The following is a 16146-nucleotide window of genomic DNA, read 5'->3' as shown; positions in this document are numbered from 1 at the left end:
GTTTCCCCATGGACCCGTGTGATGAAGTGTTAGTAGTACCTTACTAACCAAGCTATCCTCTCTACCTAGAAGCCAAAGAGTACTTGCTCTAAAGTAAGGCAGCCAAGCCTTTATTGGATATCAACTCTCGGAAATATCAGTGGTCATCTCTCTGTCCTCTTTTCTATTTGTTTGCATGGACCTTTCATCCTTAATGAGGTAGAAATCCTTGTTAGCCAGGTTTTAAATGCTCAACTGCAACAGCGGTCTAAGTGCTATAACAGGTACAGGTTAGGACCAAGAACATAAAGTCTGAGAGCTAAAATGAGAGAATGGATTCTCGGAGATTGGTGTTTGGTATACCTTTTCAAATACACATTTTCAGTTTTTAAACAACATTACACGTATTTTTATATATTTTTTGATCCATACGTATTTTCACATATATTTTCAAATAACAAAACACATATTTTTAAGTACATATATCAAACATCCGCTTGATGGAGGGACTGTTGTTGAGGGCATTTTTTATTTTTTATTTTGCACAACTATGGGCCTATAACAAAGCCCATAAGATCTAACACCAATCAATAAAGAATTTTGAGTCAAACTTTCTTTTTGTATTCCTATTTGCCATACAGACCAAAGCCTGTACTTGAAAAGATTTTGATGGCCATGGATGGTCTTCACAATCAAAAAATTCGTTCTTTTCACATTTAGCACATGGCATGGGACACCACCTTCATCAGCATTCAGCATTGGTAAATAGAGACAATATCAGCCATGGCTACTATGATAGATTCATTCCACATTTGCATTAATAACATTTCCACTCCAATATAAGAGTTTCCAAAGCCAACCCAACTTCTGGTGTCCAGAGTCCCATGTGGATTGTTTATCAGCCAATTGCTAGACAGATATGAAAGAAAATTCACCTTGCCCCTAAACAGATCTGGTCAATTTTCTTTTGAAGTCCATGATAAGCTGTTTAACTCTCTCCTCTTCTCTCTTCCTGAGACCTAATTCATGAAGCCTAAGGTCCATCTCAATCTGTGTTATGGAACATAGATAAATGCTTTAAAAGAGGCTCAAACCCAGTCCAATTATTCAACTACACCTTCGCAGGGCCCTTGATTATCTCCTTAACTTTCCTAACTTTTGTTCAAAACCAACCATTTACTAGAACTGAAATACTTTCTGCTTAAATATGCAATAATTATCCAATACACTGAGCATTTGCAACATATCTTTCACAGCATGTGAATACTGTAAGTGCACTTATAGCATGTGAATATTGTGAGTGGGCATGCTTTAAGTGCATATACCCGATGCAAGAGATACTTATTCTTTTGTATGACTTATATGGTCAATATGTAGCCTTAATCTTGGCCCAAATCATGTTTCCTTGCGACTTGAGTGGTCTCCAATCGAGCAAGATCATTGGTGCATGTTTTAAAATGTAATAATATCAACAACTGTTGCCATTCTTCTGCTGAGTCGACTCTAGCTGTTGTGCAATTTCCATTACACAGGTGACTATGGATTAAACCCTTCTTTCTTTTTTAATTTGATTGACAATGTTATGCATTTGATACTCATAGGTAGATACTTGTTAAATTTCTGTTTTAATAGAAACAATCAAAGTATCATAGCTATGACCTTAAATAGATTAAAATTTATGTAATGGGATTGTTGATTTTTCAGATAACTATGTCATCTCACGGCCATTATGGCAAATACCAAAATGTCATAAAGGACCGGCCCAATGCCTTCATGATCAATACATTGCTTAGTTTCTTTCTTGGTACATATTCTAATATGAAATAAAAGAACAAAGGTACAACAATTCCCTCAGTCAATACAATCAATAATTAGGAGTCATCCATGCTTTGAATCCGTCTAGTTTACTGCTTAGAATGCTTTTTCTCTCTCTTTTCCTTTCTAATTTTAGTTTGATAAGTTGGAATGATCAACTGGGTTCATGGGTTTTATGAGATAGTTCCCCCATTTAAATTAGCAAGTGCTTGACAATCTGTAGCCAAAAGGGGGGAAACAAAAACAAGTGTACCCATGAAAAGTTTTTTGCTAGTCAAAGCTCAACAACAAAAATACTTTATTAACACAAAATCAAGGCTTTAATACATCTAACGTCCCCTCTCCCCAAAGTAGTCTACATCAACCTACTCTGTTCTCAAGGCCTTGATCCAGTCAATTTCAACCTGGAAATCACCTGGTCCAGTTCTAGCACCTGGCACACCACCTTCAGCATTAACAGACAGTGACATACCGACTATACGAGATGGATTCATTTCCAACTCTGCATCTATAACATTGCCTCTCCATGTTGGTAAATATCGAGCAAGAGGAATCTGAAAAGTTCAGTTGAATTTTAGGCATAAAACAAAATATAAGCCAAATTTATTTAAGAAAACATTGCACAAATGCGAAAGCACCATGGTGTTTTGACGCTCATGCATTGCAAATGACACAGTGCATCACATCTCAGTAAATTATCACTCATGGAATAGCCCATAGCCCATAGCCCATATGTCCAAAGGCCATTATTGCAACCCTACCCCCACCACAATTCTGCAAAAACCACAATACCACCACCTATAAAAGCAGAAAACCAATTCCATCTTCATGAATAAAATACTTAATGAACATATTTGACAGCATTAATAGACTTTTTGCCTTGGATAATGTATTTAATGTCATTAAATACATTCTTTGCCTTAGATTGATTTTGTCATATCAATCCTAAACAAGTATGTTTCTACTAAATTTCTTGTCTTTTTTATTGAGAATAGGAACAAGGTGGTATATCATTTCCCATGTATCATTAGCTGATGAGGATGTGCATGAAAATGCAGTATACACTAATGTTGTTTGACCCTTGTGCATCCATCAGTTGTTAATTCCATGCCCTCAGAACAGACTTGTACAACTGAATAACTAATTTCACCGAAAATCTACATCTAATATGGTAGGTCACTAATTCATTAAGTTTATCCATGTAATGGTCATAAGCATCTACAGTTACATCATATAAATGATCCACAGCTGTTTATGAGAGCCAAGTCTATGATATCATGTTTCCAAGCAGATAAGCTTGAAGAAAGTGAAACTTGCCTTTGCAATATACCAATTGTCTTTAGGTACAAAAACAAACGATTGCCATGAGTTATCTTCCTCCTGTCCAGGTGAATTTACCCAATTTTCTGTATAGATCTGCATCAGAATTTGAGAGAACCGGGTAAAACTTTCAAGTTTTAAATCAATCAGAAAGGTTGAGAAAAAAGCAACCACCAGAAATAAAAACCACTGCTTATTTCCTTCTTTATGACATGAACAGGGGAAAGAATACTCACAGTAGATATGTAGCATCTTCCATCTCCTTTAACCTTTAATGCTACTGTATCATATGAATCCAAATCAATGAATCCATCAAACTGCAGAAGATGAAAATTGTTAAGAAAAGATACAGTTCTACCAACAGTTGCCTCTGATGGATACTAAGAGAACTGAGAAAGAGGGGCTGTTTACATATTGAAATGAAATTATTCATTATGTTTTGTGTTTTTGTAATGTAGTCATTACAGAGAGGGGGGGGGGGGGGTTGTGCAGCATCAACACTCATGCTATTCATGTATCAAAAAGGAACCTTTTTAATAAAGCCTACATCAAAGACCCATTAACCAAGCAATTTGCACAAAACATGAAAGGTAGAAACTATACATATTGATCTCATGGAGTAGCCAACAATGAAGAATGGGTGACCATATAGATCTAAAGGTGCAACATAATAACAGTTCATATTAGTTAAAATAAATAAAAAATTGCATGTTCAATTCCAACTATTGATTTAAAATTCCTAAGAATCTTGGAGATATTGTTCACCTTTTTGGATCGCATTCCACAGAAGCCACTGCGAGAAATTTTCCACTTGGAATCATTAGATACATCCAAGGAAAGGTTCCCAGAGAAAACCCCTATCATATAGATTCAAAATGATAAAGGTATCAGAATTCAGATGCATCTAAATTAAACAAAGTGAAAAAAGTAGAGCCAATGGATTAAGCAGAAGTTTTGGCATGGTTCACGAACTTTGATTTTCAGAAATTGAAAATCACTTGTATATATTCCTTTTACTATGTTATTTATCCTCTCCACCCCCTCCATCCCTCTCCCTCCCCCCCAACCCCCCCCCCCACCCCCGGGCTCCAACCAATAAATAAATATTTTTACTTTGTTGAATTCTATGTTTTCATTTACATAAGTATATAAAACTACAGCCAGAAGAGACCAAAATAGACAGTAGCGATGGCACAAGGGAGTCATCCCCAATTTGCAAAGCTAGTGTTCCAGCAAGGAGACTTGTATAGGAGTAGAAAAATAATATTTATTGGGTTCTTCCAAACCATCATAGAATGAATGTGAAACACAGGTATATTAAGAAGGTTACCAGATCCTTCATCCATTTCTAGAAATATATATAAAAACAACAGCCTTTGTTCAAGCAACAATCTATCTTTCTTTCTTTTTTTTTTTTTTTTTTTTTTTCAACAATGTGGAAAACAACCTTGGACCTTACAGGTACTCTATTCATATAACATAAAAATGGTCGTCAGAGCCAAAATAAAAGGATATCATAAGCTATAGAGATTATACTAATGTGTCACTTGTAAAAGATATGTTTTTGGCAGTACCACTTAACCCTTTTTCAGATTCTTTGATCTCCAAAGATGCTGAGGACAAACCTGGAATACAATTAAACATTGAAATCTATATTAGTCTCAAAATAAGCTCTGATTGGATACCAATTACAATTAATATCAAGAAGAAACTGAAAAGAGCTACAAAACAAATAAAACTGTTTCAGAAAATCAATCTTTATTCCCATATGTATATAAAATGTAATCCTGATCTTAATTTTATGTTTACTAAGGACATTGAACCAGGAGAGGTTTGCAGTTGAGTTGGTTTCATTAATAATAAAAATTGCTTTGTGCTATCCATGCTAAGAAAAAATATGAAGGACTGACACTCGCAAATTATATTCAGACAACAGCACATTAGTTTTCTAAGCTCTTTTTTGGCATATTGTGCATAACTTCATACATATGAATGCAATGGAGACTTGCAGTTGAGTATATAAATACCTCCATATTCAGAATCTGAATATAGATGCCACTTTTTTAGCTGTTCCTTTGAATTGAAGCTGAATATGTATCTTTCTGTAGGAGGCATCAAGTCTTCGGCACTCCATGTGAGAGCTATTGATTGATTTTGCAAGAAGAAGAAAAACAAAAGAAGAGTCATAAGTAGTGATTATACATATATATCCTGCATACGATTGATGTAAAGAAGTAAATTATCCTATCTATGATAATCTGCTTCTGTTGCGCATGTATACATATTGGTTAGAAGCATAGCTAACAATTACATTCCAATGCATATTGAACAAGCAATAAGGTAGTGCTTTATGACCAACAAAGACAACCCACAAAGCCAAGCTTGAGACAAAGATGGCAACCATAAACCATATAGTACCTTTCTTAGTTGCATTCAGAAGTGCTCGAAACCTGGACATTTCTCATACACCTCTCAAGTTCCTACAATATCGGAGAATCCAATATTTTGAGAAATGTCAGCTTGCATGCACAAAAAAGAAGAAGAAAAAGCCCTTAATTGGATGTATCCCACTGAAATAATATGATATATGACATACTCACACTAGTTCCATATCTAACTTTCATATATTAAATATATACAGAACCAAGTGATGTATCACAAGTTCGAGTTTATGAATCAGCTTATCCAAAATTGGGATTAAGTATGCCTATAAATCAACTTTCCCAGACCTCACAAAATCAATAGCTTTGTGCATTAGGATGACCTTTTTTCACACACAAATATCTGAAATTGCAGCAAATGCCCTAATGCAATGGCAAAGTAGTGAACAAGTTCAAGTCTTGAGAGCTGCAACTTGAGACCCCCACTAGGTAATGAACAAAGGAACCGATAAAATTGCAGCAATTGCAAAACAATCATTTCCATTAAAAATCACAAAATATGAAACTGTGGAACTATCTGTTATATAAATATATATATATATATATATATTGAATCCTTTAAATTGGCACATTTTTCAGAAGACATATTAGTAGCTCAAGAAATGGTATCTAAATTCTAAACCTTGGGGTGGAGCCATTTGATTTGATTTCCAAGGGACACCCAAATGCAACCTTAGAGTAATGAAACCATTCTAACCAAAATGCAACAAGTCTAACACACCCATTGCAACATACACCTCAAAATTCCAAAATCAGTGCATCAGAACATGCCAACCCAAAAACCCATTTGGAACACTATGTATCTCTACACAAATTCAAATCATGCTTGCCCATCTAATTCCCATATGCCCAAAACTTAAACTAATATCATAAAAATTGAAAAAAAAAAAAAAGTTATTTCTTGGATTTACGAATAAGGGAGAGAGAGAGAGAGAGAGAGAGAGAGAGAGGAGCTCACCAGTGTTGTTTTCGTTTCCGTCAGCACCGCTACGACTTTACATGTGGCAAAGAAGCTGCTTCGTGCAAATTCTTTGTACTCACTTCACAAGTATCACAACACAATGGAGGAACCGGAAATCGGAATCCTGTCCATTTCACTTAAAATTGGAGAGTGCGCATTTGATGGTTAGGATTTATTTAAAATAAATCTAAGGGTATAGATTATGCCACATCATCTAAAAGCTAACAAATTTAAGGGTATGTTTGGTTGGATGCTTTTAGGGAGGATAAATAAAATAAAACTGGGAGGGAAAGAAATACCTTGAGCAAAACCAATCTGGAAATTTGTTGTTCTGTTTAGAGTCTTCTCACTTCCGAGTTTTTTTTTTGTTAAGAAACAGTACTGGGTGGGTTTTTTTTTTTTTTTTTTTTTTCAGCTGGCCAGGTTAGTGTTTTTTTTTTTTGGTTACTTTGTCTGTGCTTTTTTTTTTTTGGGTCAGGTGGATCACTTTTTTTTTCTTTTTTTTAACCTGTACATGAGTGTTTTTTATTATTATAAAAAAAGAGTAATTAATTCTAGCTTTAAAAAAAAAAAAATATGTATTAGGGTATATTGGTAAATTTATGCAAACTCTATTTTCTATCTTCCCATTTTTTTTCTTCTTTTCAACCAAACAAAAATTTTTTTTTCATCTCTTAATTTTTCCACCTCTCCAACTAAATACGAATAAAGAAAACTAAAATTTCTTCTATCTTCCCACTTTTTTTATTCATTCTTCATTTTTTATTCTCCCACATTTCCATCATCCCAATCAAATGGATCCTAACTCTAGCTACTTTGACTGTGGTAAGTAAGCTAACATTTAGTTTTTTTTTTTTTTTTTTTTTTTTCTTAAAAAAAATTTGTGTTAACATGCCAAATCTGAGGGAGAGTAGTGGAGGTGATGAATACAGAAAAGTTGTGGTCAGTGGAGGATGGTGGTGGCAATGGTTGTAATTTGAAAATAAAATAAATGGTTTTAAAAATCGGATTGGTCAAATAATTAGAATTTGGGCTAGGTATTTCACTCATTTTTATCTGGTTTTTACCATACCAATTTAAGATTCGATTATTGGTAAAATCGGTTGGTCTGGTTTAATCTAGTTTTTAAAACAACTAAAAATGCACAAAAACTTGTTGAGGAAAAAGAATGAAGTCTTTCGACTAAATATTACTTAAATGAGAGTTTATTGGCGATATGTATACTGTTCAATATTTATTAGTTGAGTGCGGAGAGAGGCGAAATTTGACAACGTGGTTGCCAAATTTTTGGCGAAAACAATAGGAGAGAAGAGAGAGAATGGCGCTACCAATGAGAGAGAAAAAGTAAGTACGACACTCTCAATGTCACAATTGCTGCCCATTTTTTCTTTGCCCATGACTAGAAATGGAGGAGAGAGAAAAAGTAAAAGTGGCAATGGTGTTGTCGAAATAAGAGGGAAGAGAGAGAAAAAGAAGTTTGTAATTGTGGCAATAGTGTTGCAAAAATAGGGAAGAGAAAAAAAAAATGTTAATTGTGGCAATGGTTTTGCCACAATTACCAACTTTATTCTCTATCTCTCTCATCTCACACTAATTTCTACACCTTGTACAATTTTTGAGTGAATAAGGCTACAGTCATAAAAATTTTACAACATTTTTACAAACTAATAAGGTGTCAAATTCTTATTAGTTTCGTTTTGGCCTACCTTTTGCATCACTTTTTTACTTACCACAATAATTACTCACCACATCAACAATTTGTAAAAAAATTTGTAACTCTAGCATTTTTCTTTTTTAATAATTATTTGACAAAAAATTTCTCTCTTTTCCCTCTCTCTATCACCAATTTCGACATCACCATTGCCACAATTACCAACTTTGTTCATCTCTCCTATTTTGGCAACACCATTGCCAGTTTTACCTTTTCTCTTCTCTCCATTTTTGGTTATGGGTAGTCTATTCTCGGGTAAAAAATGGGAAGCAATTGTGTCACAAAAGAGTGCCAAATTTACTTTTTCTCTCTCCTGTCTCCTCAATCATGTCATTCTCTCTCCTTTCTTACTCTTTTTTTTTTCCCCATAAATCACAAATAAATTCTAATTTAAGCAATATTTAGCCAAAAACTAAATAATAATAACATGCATACTCCAATCTTAAGTTGGAGCAAATGGATCCTCAGTTTTACTTAACCACAGTTGAAGTTGCTAGAGTTAAAATGTTGCTTTTTAAATGATGTAGAAGAAGAATTTGTACCCTTAATTTATCTTAAATAAATCATAGTCTTCAAATGAACAGTCTCCAATTCATTTTGATTTTTTTTAGGAGGACCTAAAATAATCATATTTTATTATTCTTGGACCAATATTTTTTTTCTTTGGTGGGCTCAAGGTTCACATTCTCTGAAGGGCCGAGGCTAATTGTGTTTTGTTTAATGGGTCTTTTGCCTTTTGTTTTGAGATATAGGGTGGGCTCAACTCAACAACCCAATCCAATATTCAAGAATTGAGGATCCAAATACTATATAAACAACCATTCCTATACTAAATTTCACAACTTTTTGATTTGTGCAATGGTAAGTAGTCAACAAAAAATACTCACACAAATAAGCAAGTTATGAAATTATATGCAAAATTTGGTATGTCTCTAGATTTATTTTATGCTTATTTAACTTAAGTGTGTTGCAAGCTATTGCATCAAATTGGTTGATTATAATGTCCTCAAGTTTTATTGAGTTCTAACTTTAAGTAGAAATGCAAAAAATATTTAGAGGTTTAGGGGAAAGTATTCGAGTTGTGAGGTTAGCAGCATATTGTAATTATTTCTTAAAAAAAAAAAAAAAAAAAAAAAAAAAAAAAAAAAAAAAAAAAACTTTTAAGTGGTAAAGCTTGCTTTCTAGGACAAGCAAACAACCCAAAGAGAAATGTGTCGAATAGATAACATGTTGGACTTGGGTCATTTAACATGAGGTACTTCATATTAAGTAAAAAAAATGTTTGGCCTAGTACTTGTTTCGTACACACAATCCGAATTGTCAGCATGAGTATTTCATGGTCTAAATGAGTATAAAAACAAAGAAGCAACGAGAGGATTTTTACAAGAGCCTTCTAAATTTCTAGAGATAGGGTCGGCAAGGTGGAATTATTCTCTTAAACTTACAAAATTTGCACTCTATATTCCAAATTCACCGAGGATGATTGTTACATTAAATAATATAGTAGATGATTATAATAATTGATCTCTAATCAACTTTGTGGTGACGGCATGCAACCTCTTTCAAAGGCAATTTACCTCAATTTTAATCAAGAACATGACAAGCCATATATTTCGTTAGCATATCACCATCATTTAATTAAGAAAAATATTTCTAATCATCATCCAATGTGACATGGCAAGGCACCTAGTACATACGGCTTTAAATCTGTTTTAGGAGTCATATAGTGAAATTGGAAGCTTTAGAGGATGGGGTTGAGAGCCAGTAAGTTGAGCAAACTTATTGGAGCTCAAGTACTAAGGAAGCGTTTAAGAGGCTCTTCATTGACGCCTAGAGGTTACATCCCTATACGTGTTGGTATGAACAATGATACAAGGCGATTTATGGTTCGTGTAAAAATGCTAGAGGATGCAGATTTCTTGGAGTTTCTCTACAGGTCAGCTGAAGAATATGGCTTCTGTAATGAAGGAGTTTTGAGGATTCCATATGAAGCAAAAGACTTTGAGGAGTGGATGCTGAGAAGGTCCAAGAGAAACGTTTTTAGGGTTAAACCAATCTAGCTATGGGAATGGGATACCCAATACTTTGTTTTATATAAATAATGTGTGTTTGTATTGTCAATGCTTTATAATTATGTTCATTGGCAATCTTGGCTTGGGGATAAGAATAATGGGGTAGCATATAGCACTGCCTCTTCAGGGCTTTTTTCTTGGAATAAGATTGCCATTTACAAGTAGGCACAAAGGGGAAATAACTTAAATAAGGACCATTGATTTTTGCAACGCATTCCCCCTAATCCCTCTTGGTTTTTGGTTCTTTTTCTGATCTAAGTTTAAGTCAATTTTGAGCACTCTTCTATGCTAATGTTGGGTTTTCATTTTTGTTAACAAGCTTATAAATTTTGTTGGCTCATCTTGGTCCCTTAGACTGTAATTTGCAAATGGGTTGGTCCATTTCCAAATCCTCTCTTTCTCCTTGGGTCTTTACAAGGATAGAGAAAGACATGGATGATCTTCAAGGGTGTCTAATATTTTGGTTCTTTGGTCATGCTTTCTAAGATTGATGATTGAATTACAATTAAGTTTATATTATGTGATTGCTACTTGCTAGGAATGCTATGTCAGTTCTAACTAAACCGTAATGATTCTTGTAATTTGGATCACCATTTGCTTTTTAGTAGTTGCTTGTGCCAAAGTTTTTAGTTGGTTTGAATAAAATTCTTATTCATCCCGAATATCAATCAGTATCAGAGCAATTCACTAGCAAAACAAGTTGATGAAACATACACGGCAAGCTGCTTTTGTTAATGGCCCTGAAGGGCATGTTACACACTGTCTTTGTCTCTCTTTTTTTATTTACTTATTTATTTATGTAACTTATCTTTTTCTCTTGCACTAAATGGCATGCCGTTTTTTTCTCGATGGCAGGTCATCAACTAGAGGGCATGACATAAGTTGCATGTCATTACTAATTAATCTAATCTTAAGCAATTCTAGTTTGCCATAAGCTGCATGCCATTGATCAAACCGCATGACATTTTAGTAACACAAAATGACATGCCATTATAACTGATCAAGATTCTCTATAAGTTCTTAAAAGTAATTTCTCTATGGAATTCGTAAAATCATATTCATCAATTTTGAAATGATCAATAGCTTTGATTTTCTCATGTCATCAATAATTCAAACTAGCCTCCGTGTGTCCATGAGGCTCTCCTTTTTTTCTTTTTTCTTTTTGGGTTTAATGTCATAATTTTCTATTCATCACAATTTGAGGTTTAAGTGTATGGTCGATTATATTATGCATTTGAGAACTACTTACACAGTCAAGGGTGTCAATAGGCTACCTCCAAAAAATGAACACATTCACATGTGAACATATGATTTCAATGTTTTTCAATGTTCATTTTTTGTGACTAGCCTCATGACACTCCTGGCTATATAAGTAATTCTCAAATGCATAGTATGTTCGAACATACACTTAAACCTCAAATTGTGATGAATAGAAAATTATGACACAAAACCTTAAAAAAAAAAAAAAAAAAAAAAGCCTCATGCACACGCAAAGTGTGTGCGATATTGAAGAATAAACCAATGCATTACTTAGTACAATTCCTCTTTTCTAGCTATTTCTCTATGGAGGGTGACTACCTCCAATCAATTCAATTTCTATACAATTCCTTCCTATCTCCACTAGGAACCACTGGGATCTTTGTTAGGTTATAGATTGACCCCCGTTAATTAATTCAATTACTTAAGTTGATTAATTATGTTAAATTACATACAAATTGCAGAGGCACAAATAAATCACCAAATAAACTAGAGTGCAGTGAAAAATAAATTTGACACGATGATTTGTTAACTAATGGGGAAAACTTCTCACAAGGCAAAAACTCCACCAGGTGATATTCCAAATCCTCTCTTTCTCCTTGGGTCTTTACAAGGATAGAGAAAGACATGGAATATCTTCAAGGGTGTCTAATATTTTGGTTCTTTGGTCATGCTTTCTAAGATTGATGATTGAATTACAATTAAGTTTATATTATGTGATTGCTACTTGCTAGGAATGCTGTGTTAGTTCTAACTAAACTGTAACGATTCTTGCAATTTGGATCACCATTTGCTTTTTAGTAGTTGCTTGTGCCAAAGTTTTTAGTTGGTTTGAATAAAATTCTTATTCATCCCGAATATCAATCAATTTCAGAGCAATTCACTAGCAAAACAAGTTGATGAAACATACACGGCAAGCTGCTTTTGTTAATGGCCCTGAAGGGCATGTTACACACTGTCTTTTTCTCTTTTTTATTTATTTATGTAACTTATCTTTTTCTCTTGCACTAAATGGCATGCCGTTTTTTTCTCGATGGCAGGTCATCAACTAGAGGGCATGACATAAGTTGCATGTCATTACTAATTAATCAAATCTTAAGCAATTCTAGTTTGCCATAAGCTGCATGCCATTGATCAAACCGCATGACATTTTAGTAACACAAAATGGGATGCCATTATAACTGATCAAGATTCTCTATAAGTTCTTAAAAGTAATTTCTCTATGGAATTCGTAAAATCATATTCATCAATTTTGAAATGATCAATAGTTTTGGTTTTCTCATGTCATCAATAATTCAAACTAGCCTCCGTGTGTGCATGAGGATCCCCTTTTTTTTTGGGTTTAATTCTATTCATCACAATTTGAGGTTTAAGTGTATGGTCGATTATATTATGCATTTGAGAACTACTTATACAATCAAGGGTGTCAATAGGCTACCTCCAAAAAATGAACACATTCACATGTGAACATATGATTTCAATGTTTTTCAGTTTTCATTTTTTGTGACTAGCCTCATGACACTCCTGGCTGTATAAGTAATTCTCAAATGCATAGTATATATGAACATACACTTAAACCTCAAATTGTGATGAATAAAAAATTATGACACTGAACCTAAAAAAAAAGAAAAAAGCCTCATGCTCGCGCAAAGTGTGTGCGATATTGAAGAATAAACCAATGCATTACTTAGTACAATTCCTCTTTTCTAGCTATTTTTCTATGGAGGGTAACTACCTCAATTCAATTCAATTTCTCTACAATTCCTTCCTATCTCCACTAGGAACCACTAGGATCCTTGTTAGGTTATAGATTGACCCCTGTTAATTAATTCAATTATCTAAATTGATTAATTATGTTAAATTGCGTTAAATTACATACAAATTGTGGAGGCACGAACAAATCACTAAATAAACTAGAGTGCAGTGGAAAATAAATTTGATACGGTGATATGTTGATTAAGGGGAAAACTTCCCACAAGGCAAAAACTCCACCAAGTGATTTTCAAGTCACCACTCCCAAGAATCACTAATCAAGAATCAAGCGGTTACAAGTATAAGGAATCTTACCACTACCCTGAACTATCCCAAAATACCAATTTATAGTTGAACCTTTGCACCAATCCCCAATTGGACTTGATCTTGTAGAGACTTCTTCCTTGCCTGAAATCTCATTATGTAACTAACTCCGAGCAACTTATGTTTGTTGTTGGATGCAAAGTTCTTCACTTCAAAACACATTGAAGATCTTGAAGCACTTTGCTCCAAAACCCTAAGGCGCATAAGAACACAGTAGCGTCACCAATAGTATATGAGTTCTCTAATTAAGTATATATATCTTATAATGACTTTAAAATGAAGTTTTTATATCCCTTAGAAGTTTTGTGAACGAAACCCTAGTAATCCAAGTTATCATGGACCGAAAAACAGATATGAGATTTCTATATCTGCGAAGCTCGATAGATTGAGAGGTGTTGAGATTAGTATCAAGATTCTTCATTTATTCTCGATAGATGCTAGTATCGAACTAGTGTCGAGGTTCACTTTTTCAGCTTTTCTTCATTTGTTTCTTGGTGCAGTCTTCATTGTCTTCAATAACACCTTTTGTCTTGTTTGTCAAACATACTTCATGATATTCTAAAAACCACTTAGAACTACCCAATTACAAGTAAAGTGCGTTTTGCCAAATGATATGCCAAAATATAAAAAATATGCCCTTAACATTCCTAACATTCAATCCTTCTAGTGATGATCTTGAGGATGAACTTTAATGAATAAGAGATGCTAGTTATGAAGGTGGAGAGAGAAGCTCTTCTAGAACTTCATTCATCTACTCATCTTCATTAAATAAAGGGGAAAATAATATTTTTCTTCTTTGTTGGTACTCCAATTCCATATGCATTCTTCATTAGATTCCACATCTCATCTAATTTTTGGTGTTTGGATTCCACAATTTATAGCCCTTAGAGCTTGGATCATACCAATAAACACATACTTCTCACTATGGTATCTAGCTTAAATCTTTCTTGATCTGGTATATGCGCATATGCAATGCTCCTAAACAAATGTAAGTGAGAAACTATAGGATTCTTTCTGCTCCAAGCTTGCTATATGGGGTTTTTCCTCATACAATCTTTATATGGGACAATAATTAGACAAATAGATTGCATCGATAGGTTCAACCCAAACTTCTTTGGACATTCTCATGCTATTTAACATTCTTTTGGGCGTGTTACCACTATCTACCATATATGTTGAGATATGAGTAACACCTTCATTCAAATATTCTAATTATTAGGAATGGAAAAAACAACCTGACCCGCAGGTACCTGATCCGACTCAACTCACGAAATAGTAGGGTTGGGTTTGGGTTTTAAAAAGTAAACCTGAAACTGGTTTGGGTCGGGTTTAGGTTTTAAAAAGTAAACCTGAAACGGGTTTGAGTCGAGTGTGGGTTTTAGAAATACCCAACCCATATATATATTAAAAAAAACCCTAACTATAAATACAAACTTTTTCCTAAATTCTAACCTTAAATCCCTCACATTCACTCTCACCTCTCTTTCCCTCTTTCAACCGCCATCTCTTTCTCTCCCTCACTCTTACTTGCTCCCTTATTGGTGCCCTGCCTTTCGGCTGTTGCTCCCTCGTCAAGGCTGCTCCTTTCTCCACCTCGCCAGTCCCTCCTCCCTACTTCCCTCACCTCGCCGTAGTCAGCAAACACCACTCCTCCTCCCTCACCTCACCGGACCCTCCTCCACCTCACAAGGCCACAACTCTCTCATCTCCCTCACCCATCTCGCACAACTCACATCCCTCATTGATGAGTAGTGATCTTGGGGTTTTGGTAGCTACTCTTGTCTTGATGAACATGATCTTCGGGTTTTTGTTTTTGGGTTTCTGGTCTAAATTGATAAACATGATCTTGGGGTTTTTTTTTGGGGGGGGAGGTTTTTGATCTAGGTTTGTAAAGGTTTATTTTGGCTTTCAGATTTGTCATGGCTGGCGGGGCCCGTGGGGTAGGTTTGGGGGTTAAAAAAAACCCGTTTATTAAATAGGGCGAGTTCAGGTTTCGGGGGCAAGTTCGGGCATAAAGAAACCCGCCCTGAACTTGACTTGTTGCCATTCCTACCAATTATCAAAAATTTCTTTGATAACCAATGAAAAAAAAAATGACACCATTTAGTTGGAAAATGCAATTATCACTACGAATCTGCTAGCTTTTGATACCACGTTTTTGAAGTTGGTGGACTTTTATATGCTCACATTCCCAAACACTGATATACCACATATAATGGAAGAGACAAACACTCTCAAATCACACCATGGTAAATAGAATAAATGGGGAAGAGAATGATATTTGCTAATTAATAAGGAGAGAGTTATAAAAGAAATGATCAAAGTGTTTTTTTTTTTTTTTCAAGTATTCATTGCTATAATTATGGTATTAAGAAAGTAGAAAAGTGAGAAATATGAAGAGATAAGGAGAAGAAAAAATATATATGGTCAGATTTTTTTAGAATAATTTATTTAGCCATTAATGACATATGCTAATTAAGGAGAGAGATAAGGGGGAAAAAAAAAAAAGAATTA

General features: G+C 34.4%; 2 protein-coding genes across 3 annotated transcripts; one reads left to right on the top strand and one right to left on the bottom strand.

Annotated features, from left to right (window-relative positions):
- Window positions 1–1724: 1724 nt before the first annotated feature.
- On the bottom strand, window positions 1725–6900 carry LOC115988399 (probable complex I intermediate-associated protein 30). 2 transcript variants are annotated; one of them, XM_031111944.1, is made up of 9 exons: window positions 6816–6900; window positions 6514–6652; window positions 5533–5594; window positions 5142–5255; window positions 4689–4739; window positions 3880–3971; window positions 3351–3431; window positions 3112–3210; window positions 1725–2348 (listed from the first exon to the last, which is right to left on the bottom strand). In XM_031111944.1, exons 3-9 carry the CDS (start codon window positions 5570–5572, stop codon window positions 2160–2162), a joined length of 666 nt encoding a protein of 221 aa, XP_030967804.1. In that variant the 5' UTR covers window positions 5573–5594; window positions 6514–6652; window positions 6816–6900; the 3' UTR covers window positions 1725–2159. The 2 variants fall into 2 exon arrangements, with proteins under 2 accessions (XP_030967804.1, XP_030967805.1); XM_031111945.1 differs by lacking the exon at window positions 6816–6900 and having other exon boundaries at window positions 6514–6786.
- Window positions 6901–9975: 3075 nt separating this feature from the next.
- On the top strand, window positions 9976–10287 carry LOC115989102 (auxin-responsive protein SAUR40-like). The gene has a single exon (XM_031112765.1). The coding sequence runs from the start codon at window positions 9976–9978 to the stop codon at window positions 10285–10287; it is 312 nt and encodes a 103-aa protein (XP_030968625.1).
- Window positions 10288–16146: the final 5859 nt, after the last annotated feature.

Source organism: Quercus lobata, chromosome 5 (assembly GCF_001633185.2).
Source record: "Quercus lobata isolate SW786 chromosome 5, ValleyOak3.0 Primary Assembly, whole genome shotgun sequence".
NCBI lineage: Eukaryota > Viridiplantae > Streptophyta > Magnoliopsida > Fagales > Fagaceae > Quercus > Quercus lobata.
The sequence above is the reverse complement of the archived record's forward strand: the minus strand, read 5'-3'. Positions and strand labels throughout refer to the sequence as shown.

What these genes read in the sequence shown, in the direction of transcription:
- LOC115988399 (XM_031111944.1), bottom strand. Translation starts at nt 5,572, where the DNA reads ATGTCCAGGTTTCGAGCACTTCTGAATGCAACTAAGAAAG. An exon ending in GTGGAATGCGATCCAAAAAG is followed by an intron (nt 3,432 to 3,879) that starts GTGAACAATATC and finishes CATCTTCTGCAG; the next exon opens with TTTGATGGATTCATTGATTT. An exon ending in GAAGATGCTACATATCTACT is followed by an intron (nt 3,211 to 3,350) that starts GTGAGTATTCTT and finishes ATTCTGATGCAG; the next exon opens with ATCTATACAGAAAATTGGGT.
- LOC115989102 (XM_031112765.1), top strand. Translation starts at nt 9,976, where the DNA reads ATGGGGTTGAGAGCCAGTAAGTTGAGCAAACTTATTGGAGCTCAAGTA.